At 55.7% G+C, this 18,400-nt stretch overlaps 1 protein-coding gene across 7 annotated transcripts in view; it reads left to right on the top strand.

Annotated features, from left to right (window-relative positions):
* The first annotated feature begins 5,426 nt into the window (after nucleotides 1-5,426).
* The window catches only part of PAX5 (paired box 5), a 109,511-nt gene continuing 96,537 nt past the window's right edge, over nucleotides 5,427-18,400 (top strand). For 4 of the 7 annotated variants that reach the window (XM_030467255.1, XM_030467259.1, XM_030467257.1 and 1 more), the window contains exons 1-3: nucleotides 5,427-5,472; nucleotides 11,590-11,755; nucleotides 15,927-16,124. In XM_030467255.1, coding sequence (XP_030323115.1) covers nucleotides 5,427-5,472; nucleotides 11,590-11,755; nucleotides 15,927-16,124 — 410 coding nt within the window. Of the gene's footprint in view, nucleotides 5,473-7,672; nucleotides 7,716-11,589; nucleotides 11,756-15,926; nucleotides 16,125-18,400 lie in introns of those variants that run through there. The other 3 variants (XM_030467256.1, XM_030467258.1, XM_030467260.1) reach the window with 2 other exon arrangements.

Here is an 18,400-nt window from a genome sequence, read left to right as displayed (position 1 = left end):
CCTAGGCTAGTTGTAAGCAAAAAATATTAAGATAAACAAAATCCTTTGGTAGCTGGAATTTACAATGGCATCTATTAATGCACATGACACCATATCGACCAAGAGATGTTATTTTCTTAACAATCAACCAGCTACGCAAGGAGGAGCAGGAGAATATTGTACTGCATTCCTCCAGGTACTAAACATCTGATCTAGAGAGGTTCAGAACTGTGCTGGATGCTGAATGCTGCCCAGTTCCTGCTCTCGGCCATTTATTTGGTTAATTATCTGTTTGGAGGCTGTGACCCACCACCCTTTTCTCTTCCAACAAAAGGAGAGGATAGGGTTATTAACATGAAAGCTAATCTAGGAAAAATCACAGTTAATACCCTGGGTATGTCTCCTTTTGAGCCTTGAGAAATCCTTAGGTTTCTTACCCTCCTGTCTTCTGCTTGCATTTTCTGGACACTTCTATGCCTAGCAGAGGGCTCATTTAATCAACTGCATTTTCCTTTTTGCTGGCAATTGTTGGAAGCAGACTATTCAGTGATTTACCTTCCTATCTTCCCATCTACCTCTTCTCCCAGCAATTCTCAAAGCAAAGGAATCAATTTGACCCTTTTCACCATTTTAATAGCAACAAACACAAAAGTTACAGCACAAGGTGAACTTGGGCTGAAATTTTCATTCTTAGCTTCCTTGTAGAGAGGCTGGGGAGCAAGCATTGTGCCACCGACTCCATCGCTTTCTGGCTGCTGCTCCCATAAAGAAATTCTCATTCCTCTCTCTTTTGCTCTGCAGCACAGCTGAAAACAGGCCCCTCTTTTCAATATCCATGGGAAGATGCATTCAGAGGGAAGGATTCAGGGCAGGATGAGAGCAGGATGGACCCGCAAGCAAAGCAGGTCCTGCCACAGCTTCTCCACCCACCTCACCCAGCAGCCAGGTACAACCAGGTCACATCTGCTCTGACCAGTGCCCAGGGGCAAAGCCCAAGGTGCCTGAGGAGTGGACTCTGAGGCTCCTTTTTTCAGGAGGCCGCTGACCTACAGCTGCAACAGACCTGACTCCCACTCTGTGGGTCTGCCCTCCACAGCAGCCTCACCCCAGCCTGCAGCTGCACCCCAAAGGAGAGCTGTGCCTCCCGGGGTGCCCGGTGGGCTGGAGGACAGCAGCTCCACCATGCCAGGGCAGCCAGGACACAGAGAGGTTCCTGACAGAGCTCTCAGGCAGAGGCAGCAGCCAGCATCTGGCATGGCTCGGCCTCTTCCTTCGGCTTCTGTCTCGTTTGCAGCTGTGCATGTAAGCGTGTCACCGGGCAGAAAGTTCTGCAAAGTTGACTCTTAAAAATGTGTCTTTTTAGCTATCAACATAACCGCACTGGAGATCAGTGAAAGTGAGTGAGACAGGGGACTGGAGAGCCCTCACAGTGGCCTCCATCCCTTCCACACCAGCCTGAGACAGCAGGTTGAGGCCCTGCATTGCTCTGACAAACGAGGCTGCTCTGCTGGGGACAAAAATGGACCTCTCCAGATGCAAACCCTGGTCAGTGTGAGGCTGGGAAATGGAGAAAAAAAATTCCATGAGGGACAGAAAACAGTAGGGAGCAGCAGGACAGCAAAGCTCTGGGTGACTCATTCAGAACACCATTCCATGCTGCTCTCTCTGCTGAAAACACCCACCAGGACCCCCATGCCCAGTGCAGCCAGCAGCCTGTCTGAGACAGCAGCGAGTGGTGGGGGAGAGCAAGAATAATAATGCATTTTGACTGAAAAAGACAACTCTCTCCCTGTTTCCTGCCCTCCTCTCGTGCTTTCAGAAATAAACTCCTGGTTTTGTCAGCTCGGCTCTGTCCCTGACCATGGAGCACCGGCGAGACCTTCGATGTCTCCCCCAGTGCATCTCCAGCTGCCAGCTCAGCATCTACCAGCCCAGCAGAGCCCCTCTCCTGCGTGGACCTCCCCAGGAACGCCGCGGCTGCTGCCTCTTCTCCACGCTCTCCTCTTTCAAGCCGCATTTCCTGATGGCTTCCCAGGGGCTGCTGCATGAACATCGCTGAGGATACTGCACGACGCTTCCCAGGACTTTCTTAACTGCGCGGGACTGCCCACCTCTCTCACACCTTTTAAATTACTTCAGGCTAATTAGCAGCCCATCTCTGAGTTCGGTTTTTATCTCTGGGAGCACACTTGGGCCATGACCACCACGAGATCTCCCGTACTTTGAATTTAAAATGACAGACGTCAGAGGAAAAAGACACTGTGGTGCCAAGGAGAAGTGGCAGCTACTTCTCAAACAGTAAAAAAAAAAACCACACACACACACACCGCTAATCCTGCCTAGATGGAGCAGCAGATCACCCTCTGCAACAGCATTCTCCTCCTTCCACACTTGCCAGCCTCGTGCTTTACAGAAATGCGAGAAAATACAAACAATTTCAAAGGCGGTCGGGGACTCTGGGTGCTCTGTGCAACCCTTTGCCCCTCCATTTCCCCCAAAATCCCGATCAACCCCTCCTGGGGAGAAGCAGGCTGCCTGAGGACCGAGCAGGCTGGTACCTGGTGGTGCAGACCCTTGTCTCTGGGGGTTCCGGGTGTTTTCCTGGGGGTCCCTCCCGCCGAGCCTGGCGCAGCGCCGGGGTTTGCGGAGCGTGTGTGAGCCCGGCGGGCTGGGTCCGGCCTCCCACCTCCCAGCGTTACGCATCAGAAATAAAGGGACAAAGGTTGGGCCGGCTGTGTGTGACCCCCTCTGCGCTTGGGACAGGGGGGCCGGCAACAACTCTCCTTGGAAAACTCAAAACCAACAACAAAAAAACAAACGGATTTTCGCCGCGCCAGAGCTTCACCTCTTCAGCGCTTTTTCACCTGCCTCTTGTTGCCTGCAGAAACCGCAGCCCCGCTCCGGAACATGTTCCAGGCCCCGGGAGATGGGGGACCACAGGGCGGCTGCTGTGTGGCCTTGGGGTGGTTCCTGGGGGACGCAGCCAGGCTGGGACCTCATGCCCGGGCTCCTGGGAGAGCAGGAGGCGTTTTCCAGGGAGCGGGCGGGGGGTCCTCTGTGGGTGCCCCCAGCCCTGCTGGCACCGGGAGCCTTGTCCCTGTGGGGGGACAGTGGGGCTTGTCCAGGGCTGCCGTGGGAACACCCGGCCCCACCTCACACCCTGCAGCGGGGGGTCCGGGAGGGCTGGGGACTCCCCTCAAGAGCGGTTTGCCATCCTGGGGAGCACAGCCCCGCTGCTGCGGTGCTGGAGCCCCCTGTTCGCCGGGGGACGAACCACGCCGGAGGGGTGGTAGTGCAGGTTTCACCTTTAGCCGTGCACCCCGGAGACCCCCCGGTGGGCAGCGAGGGGCGCACAGATGCGCCCGAGGGGACCCTCCAGTGTCCCGGCATTAGGTTACGAGTCTGGAGATGGGGGAGTTTCTGGGGCTGGGGTCTGGATCTGGAGCTGTGAGAGGGGGTCCTGGCATCGACGAGCGGGTCCGGAGCGGTGGGAGGGTCCCGGCGGCAGGGCTGCTGGTGGGGTCAGATCCCCGACCCCCAGATGAAGCTGCAACCCTCGAGGGTGTTGATGGGGCAGCGTCGGGCGGGCGGGGATCTTCGCTGTCCGGGCGGGAGGGGAGGCAGAAGCTCCGCGGCCTGATTTTTGTTACAATAAAGTGTTTTTTCGTTCACTTCCCTGAGGTGGGAGGAACACTGCCGGGCTCCCTGCCGCTGCTGGGTCGGGGCCGGGAGAGGCGATGGGAGCATCTGGAGGGATGGGAGGTCGGCTCTAGTGGATTATTTGGGGTACCCCCCGCCCCTTTTCTCCCCATTCCCCGGGCAGGGCCATGCTGCAGCGGGTCGGCTGGCATTTCGGGGGGAGTCCGGGTGAAAGCGGGCTCCGGCTGCCGGCTATTTTTGTGTAAGCAAATGAGAGAGAAAAAGAAACGTTGGTGAAAAGGGAAGCAAAAGGGCGAGAGAGGCAGGGGGCGGCCGCCCTCCCCCCAGCAGTCCCCGGGGAACGGAGCCCGGGGCGTCCCGGGTGGGGTCCTGGGATGCAAAAGTGTCCGCAAAGGAGGGTCGGGGGAGGAAAAAGTGGGAGCAAAAAGGGAGAAAAGGGAGAAAGAGTCGCCTCCATGTCAGCTCCCGGTGGCGAGGCCGGGGGTCCAGGGGCAGCGCGGGAAGGGCGGTCAGGGCAGGACCTCTACCCGGTTTCGATTCCACGGGAGACGCCCCGGGGCTGATTGTTGTTGTTGTTTTAGGGTTTTTTTCTCCATTTGTGAAGAAGGGGAGAGCTCTTATTGGTTATTTTAATTTATTTTTTAATATTATTTTTTTTCCTCGATTCGCCTTTGCTGAAAAACAAAAAAATCCCGGGTCGATGGAGGCCTCGTCAGCTCGCCCCCTCCCCTCTGGCCATCCTCACCCTACGCCGAGGCCTGCAGGACGAGGCCGGGAGTCTGCAGCCGGGGGTCGGTACGGGGGGGAGGCCGTCGTGACACCGGGAGGTGCGGGGGGAGACCGGGAGGAACCCCCCCGACCCGCAACCACCAGCCCAGCCCCTAGTCCCCCTCCGGGCCGCTCGCCCCTGTACCCTGGGCCCCGAATCCAGGAGACGGGTGAAGGGCTGAGCCGGGTGTGTGTGTGTGTGTGAGGTTCGGGGGTCTCTCTGCCGCCCCCCAACAGAGAGGCGGGCACGGCCCCGTCCCGGCGGTGAAAGCGTCCCTGGGGCTGCAGCCTCACCCCCTGGGCCGGGGAGGGGAAGGAAGGGGAAGTCGGTTCTGCTGAAAAGAAGCTGTTGAGGGGCTGGGGCTGCGGGAGGCGGTGCCGGTGCTGCCGCCGATGCTGCCGGTGCCGCCGCGGAGCGCTCGGGGGGCGGCTGGTTGCGAGCAAAACTTTGATTCCTTCTACAACAGATGTCAGAGTTTTCTTGGGTTTTGGCTGCGTCTGGGGACATCTTGTGATGTTTTAGAGAACAGGACATGATCTCACATGGCGAGGAGCTCTTTAGTTTCTTAATCATTTCACGGTTCCTTCAGAGGCTTTTTTTCCACCTAAAACGTTTAGTTTCAGCTCAGTGATCAGCTGCAAAAGCTCGGCGGGGAGCGGAAGAGTTGAATTATTCCAACCTGAGAGAGCCCCTCAAAAAAAAAAAAAAAAAAAAAAAAAAAAAAAAAAAAGAAAAGGAAGAAAATAAAAGACAGGAAAAAAAAGAAACGAAAACAAGAAAAAGAATAAAATAAAAGGAAAAATAAAAGGAAAATATAAGGTAGGAGAGGAAAGAAAGAAGAAAAATAGAAGAGAGAAAAAAGAAGAAAGAAAAAGAGAGAGGAGAAAAGATACTACGAGAGACGAGAAGGAAAAAAAAAAAAACAAGAAAAGAAAAGAAAAGGGCGAAAAGGAAGGAGATAACAAACCGCCGTGGAAACTTTTCCTCTCTGTCCGTTCCCCGAGTTCTGAACAGCCGGATGGAGTTGGAGAAAACCTACGCGACCCCCCGGACCGGCCGCACAGGTGGGACTTGGGGCTGGGGTCCGCCGAGACCTCCCGCTGCGGCCGGTCATGCGTGGACCGGGCCGGTTCGGGTTGTGATGCCGGCTCCCGAGGGGCCTACGGTGGCCGTGAGACCCCCGTGTCCCACCAAGTCGTCCCGTCCGACTTGTCTGTCGGCGCATAGCCTCGGGCTTGGTTCGACGGGTGGGCTGGGGGGGTCCAGGCAGCCCCCTCGGGGACCGTGTCCGTGGGGCCGGTGTCGGTCGCGGTGGCGGGCAAGGTGTCGGAATGCAATTCCGAAGCGATCGATGGGACCTTTTATTAGTTAAATCGCCTGAATAATCGTTTAATCGATAAAAGCATTTTTATGGCTGGCAGTGGGGGCGGAGGGGCCGGGAGCGGCGGGAGGGCAGGACGGGAAGCGGGGGCTCCCGCACCCCTGCGGGGTGTCGGGCCGGGGGGCTTCACCGTCTGGGTTGGGGGGGGGGGCGAAGGCAAGGAAGAGTGCCGACCCTCTCCACGGCACCGGGCACCTCTCCCGTATTCCTTTCCCCCAACCCCGGGGGTCTCCCTCATGCCCGACGACCCCTGGTTCCGAGACGATGCGGGGAACAACCCGCACTGCCCATGCCCCGGCATGGCGGGAAGCCCCCCACCGTTCCTGCCCCCGACCCCTCGTTTTGGGAGAGTTTCGCCTTCAACGAAAACTCGTCCCGCGCTCACCCGACCCCCACCGCCGTCCAGAGGGGGTCTCAGCCCAGCACTGCCGCCCCCCAGACCCCACAAAGGCATAGCGGGGCGGGGGGCTCACACCCGGGGGCGGTGGGCCCGCATTACGGAGCCGGGTGCCGTCGGGGGGGCCTAAAGGCACCAGGACGGGTCCAACGACCCCGGGGGGCTCCGGGGGGCGCTGCTGGGTAGCCCACTGGTCACCCGGCAGCCCCCCCCCCCCGCAGCCCTCCAGGGTCCGTCCCCGCCCCGTCGGACCCCCCCAACCCGGGTGAGTCCCCTTGTCCCCGCCCCTTCCCCCTGATTGGCCCTCCGCTGTCCAATTGGCATCGTCGCCACCCGTCGAGTTAACTTTTGCGATTGGTCGAAGGTCTTTGAGTGACAGGCGCAATCCCCGCCCCCTTTCCCCGCCGCTGTCCAGCCGCGCGGTGCTGAAGCTCCGCCCCCCCCGAGGCAGTGAGTGGGGAGGGGGCGGCTTTAGGGAGGGGAGAGGAAGAGAGGGGAGGTGAGGGGGGGTTCGGTCCGGGGGTCCCGGGGGCGTCCACCGCTCTCGGGACCCCGCCCCGTCCCGCCCCCGCCGCCCGCCACAACCCCCCGCCGCCCGCCGCGGGGCCGGCAGCGAGCCGGGCTCACCGCCCGAGCCAGGCGGGTGGGGAGGGGGCTGCGGCGGCCCCAGCCCCTCGGCCCGGCTTAGGGGGGCGATGGGCGAACGGCGACCCGGATCGGACGGCGAACGCTGACGGGGCGACCCGTAGCGAGGCGAGGATAACCCATCCCCCCCCCCCGCCCCCCTTCTTTTTGCCAGCCCCCCCCCCCTGCCCCGCTTCCCCGCCCTTCCGCACACCTTCCCCCGCCGCTCCCCTCTCCCACCGCCGCCCCGCCCGGTTGCCGCGGCTGGGGGGCGGCACGGGCGGAGCCCTCCGCCGCCCCGGGACCGAGCCCCGCGGACGGGGCGCCCGCCCCCCGCCCCGGCCGCCGCTGCCGCCGCGCAGCCGCCGGCAGCACAAAGAGCCGTCGGGCGGGGAGCGCCGGGGCCGACGGACCGAAACCCCCGCCCAGCGCCGACGACGAGGCCCGGGGAGCGAGTGCCGCCGACCGGGAAGCGGCCGGGGGTGGAGGCGCAGCGCGGGGCGGCCGCTCCGAGACCCCCCGACGGAACCACCGGAGGCTGCGAGCGGCGCGGGGAGCCCGGGCTCGGCAGGCGCTGTCGGATACCGACACCCCGCTCTCCTCGGGACTTTTCGCGGTTTGGCGGTGGTTTTTTTGTGTTTTTTTGGTGGGTATTTTTGGGGTTTTTTTCCCCTTTTTTCCCTTTTTTTTCTTTTTTAATTTTAAAAAAATTATTGCTTTTTATTTTGTTTTGGGCTTTTTTTTTTTTTTTTTTTGGGCGGTGTCCGGCTGTTTCCTTGGCCCCCGTTTCTCCCCTGCCCCCCAACCCCGGCGGCGAATCGAGAAGGTGCTCGGCGAGGCCGCCGCGGCCCGGACCGCTCCGATGGAAATACACTGTAAGCACGACCCGTTTGCAGCAATGCATAGTAAGTAGGCTGCCAGTTCAACTTCTCTGACACGGTGCGATCGCGGACGGGGCTCCCCCACCTCCCCGCCGGCCCCCGGGGCTCCGGGGGCTCCGGACAGATTGTCCGGGACCCTCGGGAAGGGTGGTGGCACCGCGGGGACGGTTTTGCCGGTTAACGGACGGGGATGCTGCGGGGCTGATCTTCCCGTGGAGGAAAAGGCGATGTAGTCCTGTATTTAAATATACACATCGATATCTACACACGCCGAACTCTGTGTGTGTAAATATCTGCGTATATGCATGCGTGATTATGGATAGATACCTGAATTTTTTTTGTTTGTTTGTTCGTGCTTTTCCTTAATTCGATACTTTAGGAAGACAGCCGCCCGGTATTTCCAACGAACTGAAAAGTTTGCTTTGACACATTTTCACTCTATTTCAAGATTTTGATACTCGTTAAACAAAATCAACAAAAAACCCCAAACAAACAGACAAAAAAAGCAAAAAAAATTAAAATTGGAAAGACACGGAGCGCGGCTGGAATTTTTTTTTTTTTCTTGGGGGGGGACTTGTTTTTCTTTTTTTAACCACCCGAAGAAAAGCGTAACGATTGCTCGGGCAGCTCCGCGGCGGGCAGCAAGAACTGGTTAACAGGTCGTGCGCGATGGGCTTGCCTGGGATTTGTTGTGCTTGAGAGGTCGGGGAAGACTTATCCATTAGCACAGTGTTATGTGAAATGACATCTTCTCTCACGGTGAGTTAAACGCTGCATTACGGCGAGAGATTTGCGAGGAAATTTAAGGTAGAACTAATCTCATTTCCTGGTCCACCCGCAACCCTTTTTAAAGCTAAAAAAGAAATTTGTTTGCAGAATAACCCGTCCGGCGCTGGGGCTGCCTGCCGAACTCTCCCCAATCCCCACCCCTCTCCCTCTACCCCTTCATCTCTCGTTCCTTATGCCAGGGGTGTCCGGGGCGGGGGCAGCAGTCGGGGGCAGAGCTTCTGCCGCCCCCCTGAAAGCGGAACACCCCCACCGCCCCTTATAGACACACAGACCCCGCTACAACGCCGCGTGTTCAACCCGCGTTAATTTATCTCTCGGCATTGACCCAAAACACCGTGTTTTTTCGAAGGAAAACTTCCCGGTGGAGGTGTGTGGGGCCGCAGACCCCCGCCGCTCCCAAAGTCCCTACCCCCGCCCCGGCCCCACGGGGATGGAGCCCCCACGGGGAGCAGCAGAGGTGGGTTTCAGCCGCTCCGCGTGCTGCGAAACCCAAACCTGCTGCAGGAATTTAGGGTAAAACAGAAGGAAAAAAAAACCCCAGAAAACCAAGCCAAAACAAACAAACAAACCAACCAACAAAAACAACCAAACCAAACAAAATCAAAACAAAGACAAAAAAAACCCACAACCCCAAAACAGAAAACCAAAACGCTCCTGACTTCGCTCTGGCGCTGGCCGCGGCGGGGGAGCCCCCGGCGTTATCTGCCACCGAACCCCCGGACCCGCTGCTTGCCCCGGGGGTTGGGACGGGGACATGGAGACGCGGTCCTCGTTGTCAGGCGAGGGACGGAGAGCCGGGGGCGCGGGGCCGGGGGCTCAGCCGGGAAGCGGAGGCCAAGGACGTCCCGAACCGAGGCTCAGCCCTTTCTGGCACGGACACGAGCTCTGCCGGGTCCCTGACCCCCCGGCCCCGGGGGGCAGCGAGGCGGGCAGGGGGTGGACCGGCCCCCCGCGGAAGGCTCGTCTTCTGCTGTCCCGGCCTCCCTGCAGCCGACCTCTCCGAGCCTTCCTCCACCCGCAGGTGCCCCCGATCCTCGCCCCGTTCCCACTCCCTGTGGGGGTCTCCGGGCTGTCGAGGGGGTAGCGGAGCAGCAGCCGGCCCGTTTTAGTCAGCTCCGCAGCGGGAACAGAGCCCGGTGTCCCCTCGCAGTCCCCCGGCCCGACGGGGCGCCCGCAGCCGTCCCGGGAGCGGCAGACCACGGAGAGGAGCCCGGGGTGGGCAGGGCGGTGGCGGGTTTGGGGATGGGTTCCCGGAGCGGCGGGAGGGACGGCGGCGGCCCCGGCCTTTGTTCCCCCGGTGGGGTCGGTGCGCTCGGCCTGGGCAGGCCCCGGACCCGGGCAGCATCGGCCTGAGGAAACGCGAGTTTCAATGTTTCTTTCTGTCTTTCCTTTTCTCTTTTGTTTCCTTTTTCCTTTTTCCTTTTCCTTTTCTTTTCCTTCTCCCTTTCCTTTCCTTTCTTTTCCTTTTTTCTTTCCTCTTTCCTCTCCTCTCCTCTCCTCTCCTCTCCTCTCCTCTCCTCTCCTCTCCTCTCCTCTCCTCTCCTCTCCTCTCCTCTCCTCTCCTCTCCTCTCCTCTCCTCTCCTCTCCTCTCCTCTCCTCTCCTCTCCTCTCCTCTCCTCTCCTCTCCTCTCCTCTCCTCTCTTTTCTGTTCCCTTTTCCTTTCCCCTTTCCCTTTCCCTTTCCCTTTCCCTTTCCCTTTCCCTTTCCCTTTCCCTTTCCCTTTCCCTTTCCCTTTCCCTTTCCCTTTCCCTTTCCCCTTCTCTCTTCCCTCTCACCACACTCTTTCCCCCTCACTTTACAGTCTCATTTTTTTGCCATCATAGCTGCTGACAGCCGTCACCCCGCACTTTCCTTGCATGCAGCCTCCCATCTTTCATCCCGCCCGTGTCCCCACGGTGGCTGAGGGTCCCCCCTCTGGCCTGGCACTTCTGAGAGTGTCTGGAGAACCCCCCAGGCCGGGGTCTGTTAGAGGTGGCCACACTCTGCTCCTCGGGCCGTGCTGCCGACATGGGGATGCTGGCACGGGCTGCAGCAGCCACGTATTTCATCTGGATTCATTATCTGCCCTGACAGTTTTAGAAGGTGTTTTCAAAGTTTGACAGCAGCTTACCAATGGTGAAATGACCAGATTTAAATAGAAATATCAGTTCTATATAATTTTTTTTTTTTTTTTTTTTAAACCTTTAATACTGAGGTGCTGGGCTTGCCAGTTCGTTCGGTACTGTTCAAGACCCGTGCAAATAGGGAGATTTTTTTGTATCATTTTCATTCCAGAACTGACATTCGTACTGCCCCCATTGCTTGTTTTTTAGCGTCTGCACTGCTCTGTAGTTTGGATGATTAACAACACGAGGTTGCATTTAATTTCATCACTTGGCGTTATTACATGTTCATGTTCTTCAGAGTTTCGCTGCTAATGTGGGTCCCGTTTCCCACCAGACACATGATTCACCTTGCTAACGGTGAACAGTGCAAAGCGGCTAGAAAAGGGATAATACTGGGCTTGCCTGAGTGTTCATGTTTCATTTGTGGGACCATAATCTGTGCCGAGGCTGCTGTAAATCATAAAAGCACAAATATTTCTCTCTGCTGTTTTGTTGTTGTTGTTGCTCTTCATTAAGGCATTTGGAAAATAAAACCGTGTGTTTCACGCTGGGGCACCCCGTTCTGTGCTTGGGCATCACCCAGCCTTGTTTTCGGGGGGGACGGGGGGAGGGTGGCTTCCCGGGCAGAGCCTCTTCTCCACGGGTCAGCTCCAGGGGGCTTGCAGTCTGGCGGCTGTGGCCACTGTCCTGGGGAGGAGAGTGGCCCGCGTCCGGCAGCTGGGTACGGCTGCCTGGTTTCCCCTGGACGTTTCCCAGGCACGGGGGCTGGATCTGCCCCTCTGCAGGAGGGTCTTTCCCCCCGCCGAGAAGCATCGCACCAGCGGGGCTGCACCCGCCTCCCTGCTGCGGGGAAAAGCATCCCGAGGCTGGGGCGGTGCTGGGCAGGGGATGCCCCGCACCCAGGAGCGCTGGGATGGGATGGGGGGATTCTGCCCAGTGGAAATGTCCAAAACTCTCACACAGCTCTTCTGCTGCCTTTCTGCCCCTCCCCTGTGTGTTTCAGGACATGGAGGCGTGAATCAGCTGGGGGGTGTTTTTGTGAACGGCCGCCCCCTCCCCGATGTTGTTCGCCAAAGGATCGTGGAGCTCGCCCACCAAGGGGTCCGGCCCTGTGACATCTCCCGGCAGCTCCGCGTCAGCCACGGCTGCGTCAGCAAAATACTTGGCAGGTAAAGGGAGGGGACACACACACACACACGCGCGACAGTGAAACCTTCTGTGTCCGTCGAGAGAAAATTGTCAGTACCGGTCCTTTAATTGAAAACTGCGAACAAATTGAGAGTAGGAGAAGCCTCAGAGAATCAGTGAGGAACGGGGCTTCCCGATCACTCGTGGCTTCATCTGCCTGATACAGGGGAAAAAAAAAAAAGTGCCACTCTTTGTGTGTCTGGTTTGCCTCTTTTATAGTTTTCCATGGGTGATTCCAACACCAGATCCCACGTGGGGTGTGTTTGCTGTCTATAATATGCCTTTCTGTCCTGGAACAGTCGAAAAATCTGGGGGTCAGCTTCAGGGAACTGGGGAAAAAAAATAGAAGTTGTGGAAGTTACTCTTTTGGTTTCTTAAGAAGATTGCCTTTTAACAACCACATCACTGCATGTTGTGTCAGCATTGCTGTGCGTTCAGTCACTCAGGCTGCTCTGCAGTCTTTTTTCTACTCTCGTGCTGGAATACATTCTTAGTGAGAGTACAGAATACCGTAGGTAGCTACTAAACCACCCTAATTTTGGCTGTTTTGGGAGCAGCTCTCTGTTCAGGCTGCAGCTGCTCAAACCACTGTGGCACCGGGAAAATGAAGTCTAAAGTCGTGTAATTTCCTGATTTCATTTTAAAATCTGAAGTAGGTTCACATCAGATATACCGTTCTTCCTCCTTTGCCTCTTCTGACCAAACTGAACCAAACTTGTACAGATTATGGCATTAAAATGGTTTTGGACTTCAAGTAGTCTGAGGTACTTGGGCATCTTATATTAGCAAAACCATTTTTTTTTGTAAGAACACGTTTTCCCTTGTAATCTGGAAAGTTAGTTCCTCAGCTATTTATTAAACTGCGGCAGTTAACTTCATTGTTCAGAATTTTTTCTTATTGTTTTTTTTTTTAATCTTTATTTTTTTCTTCTCTTTTTAATTCTTATTTGTTATTTTATTTTTATAATCTTATTTCTTTTCCAATTTTTAACCAATTTGCTTCCGTGGCGGCAGCATAGCTGCGCAGGCTGTCAGGGCAATTCCTTTTGTAGTGCCGGGCGGGGGATCTGCTCGGATTAGCAGCAACCGCGATCTCTCCATGGCCATTGAAGGGCTGCGAGTTGGAGCTCTGACTCGGCAGTGAAATGCTGCTGTCCTTGCCGCTCCTGGCTCCCGTTTCCCGACGCCCCCTCCTCAGCAGCCCCCTCCCCAGCTGACTGCCCAGCTCCTGCTCACCCTCCTGATTTGTCTCCCCGTGCCCTGGTTGCGGGGGGAGTTGTTTCCTCCGTGCCAGCCACTCTCCTTCTTTCTCCGTGGGTTTGAGGATTCTGATGGCTTTACTCTTTGGGAGTGGGAACCTTCCCGTGGGTTTTTCCCCATCCCGCCGGGGTCTGTGGGACTGGGTTGGCAGCGGGGTTGGCGTGGCGGGGCCGGTGGTGGCTCTGGCTGCAGGAGCCTTGGCATCACTTCCCACCAGGATCAGCCTTCAGTCAAGGAAGGGGCAGTTTGTTTACCAGCCAGGCAGGTGCCCCGTGGTTTGTACCTCGGATAGTTGGAGTAGATTTTGCTGTTAGACACGTTTGCTGTAGGGCAGAGCTAAGGAGGGAGGCTCCAGAGCTTTGCCATTAAAGTTGTCAACAATAAATTGGAATTTCATAGCTCGTTATTTTCATAACTAATAATTACAGTGGGTAAAATGTCACTGTAATTGCAGCTCTGCATGTGTCTGTCTGTGTTTTCATGTGTGTGAAAACGTGAATCCTGATCATTAACCCTTACATTTGGAATTTTATGGTCAGAATTTTCCAGCCCTCCATACAGCCTTAAAAACCATGCTGGGGCAGTTGCAGTTGCAGGGTGAAGGGAAGCTTCTGGCCCTCAGAGGAGGCTATTGCAAGGGTGCCCACTCCCCACCTGCACTGGGACCTTGCTGGGAGGAGGAGGCCTGGACCTGATGTGCATGAAATGAAGCCGACTGCAGCCATCCTTGCCTTTAAAATGGAGCCTGGAGCAGGGGTGCCCATGCTCTGCATCCCCTGAGCTGCCACTGAGTCCACCAGAGAAGGGAGGTGGCAGTGGAGACATCCTCTGCCACTGCCCACAGGGGGGGTCTGGGCCCAATTCTGCACCCCCCGTGCCAGGACGGCCCCTTCTGTGCCTCGGCAGGGCTGGGGGTGGCGGGGTGGGAGTGTGGGTCCTGCTGCCTGGAGGGTCTGGGGGCTTGTCCCCCATGTGGTGCCTTTGCCATCACAGCTCTGCCAAGGGTGGGGAAACACCTCCTGGCTTGCATGGCCCTGGCTTCCTCGGCTGCTGGGCACTGCTGGAGAGAGATGCTCAGGAATGTTTGTTGAGATGTGTGATTTTGACTGGGGTGAAGGGAACTGTGGGTTTGTTTCTGGTGGCATTAATGGTATTGTGTTGCTTCCCCTGCACCCCCTGCGCAGGGCAGGTACCAGCAGCCTCATTTGGGTTTGGGGACAGGGGTGCAAGGGCTTGGGACTTTTTTGGTCTGAGTATTTCATAATTTTGTCATGTCCTTGGGGAACACGGGAGGACTTGAATCTTGCTGCCAGGGACACCAGGAGGGTGATCCATCCCTGGCACTTGACTCTCCCCGTTACTGGCATCGCCGGAGCGGCTCCTGGCGGCAGGAGATCTGGGTCCACATCTGAACCCAGAGTATCTGAAAAGCTGCACAGGCAGCACGGTGTCAGAAGGGAATTTCAGCCCCTGCATGCAGAGCTCTCCCAGAAAGAGGGAAAACTGATAGCCTGGCAGGAATCTGATGGAGGTCATTGCATGCTGCAGAGACACAGGCTTTGGCTGAGCAGCTTGTGCTCTGCTCACCACAGAAAGAATGGGGAATAATTTAAAAAAAAACATATTTTTTTTTCTTTTTTTTCGTATAGTGGGTATGTCAAGTAGCTGCAGAGAAAATATATTAATAAGTGGTCTTCTTGCTTTGGGAGTCTTTTCTGAGCTTCCTGCTAGAAAACAGGCACAGGGCAGTGAGTGGACACGTTTGAGTGTGCAGCTGGGTGGGAAGCTGGTTGAAAGGCTCTGTTCTCTGGGAAGGGATGTGCCAGGTCAGATTTTTCACCTGTTCATGAGACAATTCTCAAGACAGAAAGAAGTGCATGGCCAGGAGAGGGTCTGTGAACTGCACTCCCTGACAGAGGAGCGTGGGCCCATTCTGGCTCTCTGGGTGTTCTGTTTTCCCAAACAGAAGACAGGACATGTGCTCTTAGTGGAGTGTTGGAGGCTTTGTTTGTTGATAAGGAGAGACTTGTGGGGCTCAGGGTGTCAGCTGGGATGTGTTACCCCAATGCTGCAAACAGCAGTGGCCCTGCTGTGATTTACACGTGAAGAAACACAGGGGTATCAGTGGGTTTGGGACCCACTCTTCCACCTCTCCCAGCCTGGCATCAGCTGAGCTGCTGGTGTGGGTCATGGTGCTGTCCCCAAGCAGGGACATGGGACCAAGCACAGAAATCACCCCCCACCTTGGTTGGACCCCTCCACAACATGGGCAGCTCCCTTTTCCTTGAAATTCCTGATTGAAACTGCTAAAAACATGATGCTAAAATAAATCATTATGAAAGATACTATTGAAGATATCATATACATCTTAAATCTGTGACATGGAAAAAAGGATATGCCAGCATATTTACACCAGAGATGCAAATAAAATACAATCCCTGGCCTTCATTACCCTGTGAAACCATAACCAGCCGTAGATATTAATGACAGAGAATTTCTGTGGAAACAGTAATTTACTACAAAGAGTCCACTGCAAAAAGTGGTCCTTGCTGTGATTTGTTTCTATTATTGCCAGTGCCACTGATTAATAACATGCATTTTCAGTTAATTTTGGATTTCGGCTTGCCCTTTAATCTTGCATTGTTTCTTTTGTCTTGCTATTACAGAAAAAATATACATCGTATCCCAAGGCCCAGTTCCAATTACTATAAGTTAATCTGTTAGGTGATAAAGCACTACAAGGGCAGAAAATGTGTATGTGGAAGTGAAGATGTATCTCAGGGTTTCGCTGGGGTTTGGTTACCTGGGAATGATGTTCTCTGTAAAGCTGTGGGCGCCTTCTCTGCCTCGGCACGATAAACTGAGCTTCTGTTTTGGGTGTTGTTGCCCCAGGTATTATGAAACTGGGAGCATCAAGCCTGGAGTGATCGGAGGATCCAAACCAAAGGTTGCCACGCCCAAAGTTGTGGAGAAAATCGCCGAGTACAAGCGCCAAAACCCCACCATGTTTGCCTGGGAGATCAGGGACCGGCTCCTGGCCGAGCGCGTCTGTGACAACGACACGGTGCCCAGCGTCAGCTCCATCAACAGGTACAGCCCCGGGGGGATGCTGCTCCCAACGAGGGGGCTGGGGGCTCCTTCTCAGTGGGACCTGTGTGCTGGCAGAGGTCCCTGTGGTTACATGATGAGTTTAGGGCTGGGCACATCCTTGTCTCACAGAGGATGGACATTTCCAAGGAGCGGGCAGGTTTTGCTGCTGCCGTTGCTTCTTTTCCTCCTTCCCCCAACCCCTGGGTCACAGTCCTTGCTGGTCATGGTCCCAGTGAGGACTCAGTCCTGCCCAGGTGGGTCATGCTGCCCCATGGGACAGACAGGTGAGTGGGGGGTGCCTGGAGAAGGAGGGGGCCCAAAGCACTTGTGTCCTGATGCCCCCTCAGTTGTCCTGGAGGTGACCAGCACCGTGCTGGATGCTGAACCCCACCGGAGGGATTCGGTCGGTAGCTTCCCAGTGCTGTGGCTGTCTCGTGGTTAGATGGATGCACTTAAGTGGCCTTGAATTGCTTTTCTAAAAGTATAGCAGGACCTCTGGGGGTTTTGCTCTCACCTTCTCAAACCATTTCAGTTGCACAATCTCTGCTTGCTCACTTCCCTCTGAGTCGAAGGACTTCTAGAGCTGGTGTTGAACCACAGTGAAACACTCTGTTATGTCTCCATCCCTCCACACGGATAATAAAGGATTAATACTCGAAAGGGAGAGCACTTGGGCAGCCTCACACACACCTATGCTCCTGGCAAGCAGATTCCTTCCATTTTTCCTCTGGAGGAAGCTCCAGGCTGGGCTTTGACCTCACCACCCTGGTGAGATGGTTTTCACTTGTGCAACTGCATGCAAATTCTTTGAATGCATCTATCCATAGAGTTCTATCTGTGTCCCTGAACATGAAATATATCAATGCAATATTCTGCTATTGGCTATCCCAGCCTGATTTGCATTCACGGAGCTGCTCCTCAGAGGAGCCCGAGTGGGTTCCCAGTTCCCAGTGTTTGCAGAGCTCTGTTGCTGTCTGCCCCAGTTTTGAGTCCAACCTTCCCGTGTTTTTAAGAGCAAGAGCAGGTCAGGAAGCTGCCTGGGACCTTCTGTCTCATGGAGGCTCCACCAACCCTGTGGACATGGTGCTTTTAGTTTCCAGAAGGGTTAAAAAAAAAATAAAATGTGGACACCAGGAAAAGAGAAGGAAAGCGCTGCTCCTGCTGACCTCGGGTGACCAAGGGACAACTCTGCCCCTGCAGCAGTCTGCTGGAGACCTCCCTGTGAGGGCAGTGCTGTGTGTGGATAGTAGGGCTTCAAGTGTTCCCCAAAAACCTGGCAAAAAGGCAGCCATAGCTCTAGACAAAACAAGCAGTTAAGTACCTTGCAGTTGTGTGCTGAGCCAGTTTCCATGTTCTGTCTCTCCATGTGTGCTTCCACATGGGTGATGCCCACACGGCCACTGCATCAGAAACCCATCTACTGATCCACTACCAAGTTCCCTGGCTGGAAATTTCACTCTTTCTCATCTGCCTGTGACCGTGGCAAAGATCTTTTCCTTTTCTTCAAGGTGTGAAATCTCTTTTTACAGGAGAGCCTGATCTGTTTCAGTCAGTTTACCCATTGAGGGTTTTTTTTTTTTGCCACCCTAGGAGCACATTCTGAAGACCCAGACCAAACCACGTCAGGCTTTGAGGCTAAATCCTTGTAGGTCCACGTGTCAGCCTGTGTATTTTTATCCTCATATTAAAAATTAAGTGTACATTGCAGGCTGTGCTGGTGGGGGTGTTGCCCACCAGCAGTGCAGACCCCAGCTCAGGATGTCTTTGCTCATGGGTGAGGTGCTGCCTACAGACTGAAACCCACCTGAGATGTCTCAGCATGGTCCTGTCCTGCTGTGGGGCAGGAGAGGGGTCCCTGGGGCCCAGCCTGCCCCCTGGGGGGGATGTGGCTGCCTGGATCCCTGGGATGCTGGGGTCCCTGGGATGGATGGTGCTCGGCACACACCAGTGACCAAGGGGGCTTCCTCGAGATGAATTTGAGCTGCTGCCCCTGTGTATGAGTGAATAGTAACTATTATTATTAATTAATAAGATTAATTAATATTAATAATAGGCCACTCTTGCGCAGCAGGAGCAACTCTGTGTGATTAAGGCTTAATTAATCATTGTGGTTAGTTTTGCTCAAATAAGCCAAGAGCTGCCCAGCTGCTTCCAAGTGCTCCATCCCTCCATCCCTCTAGAGATGAAGATGTTTGTATGTCAGAAGGGTCTGGACACCCTCTGCCAGGGCAGTCCCCCTCCACCAGAGGTGTCTGACACCCAGCAGCTTAGAAGGG

The sequence above is a fragment of the Calypte anna genome, chromosome Z (genome assembly GCF_003957555.1).
Source record: "Calypte anna isolate BGI_N300 chromosome Z, bCalAnn1_v1.p, whole genome shotgun sequence".
In the NCBI taxonomy this organism is placed as follows: domain Eukaryota; kingdom Metazoa; phylum Chordata; class Aves; order Apodiformes; family Trochilidae; genus Calypte; species Calypte anna.
This window is presented reverse-complemented; position numbering and strand designations above follow the sequence as displayed.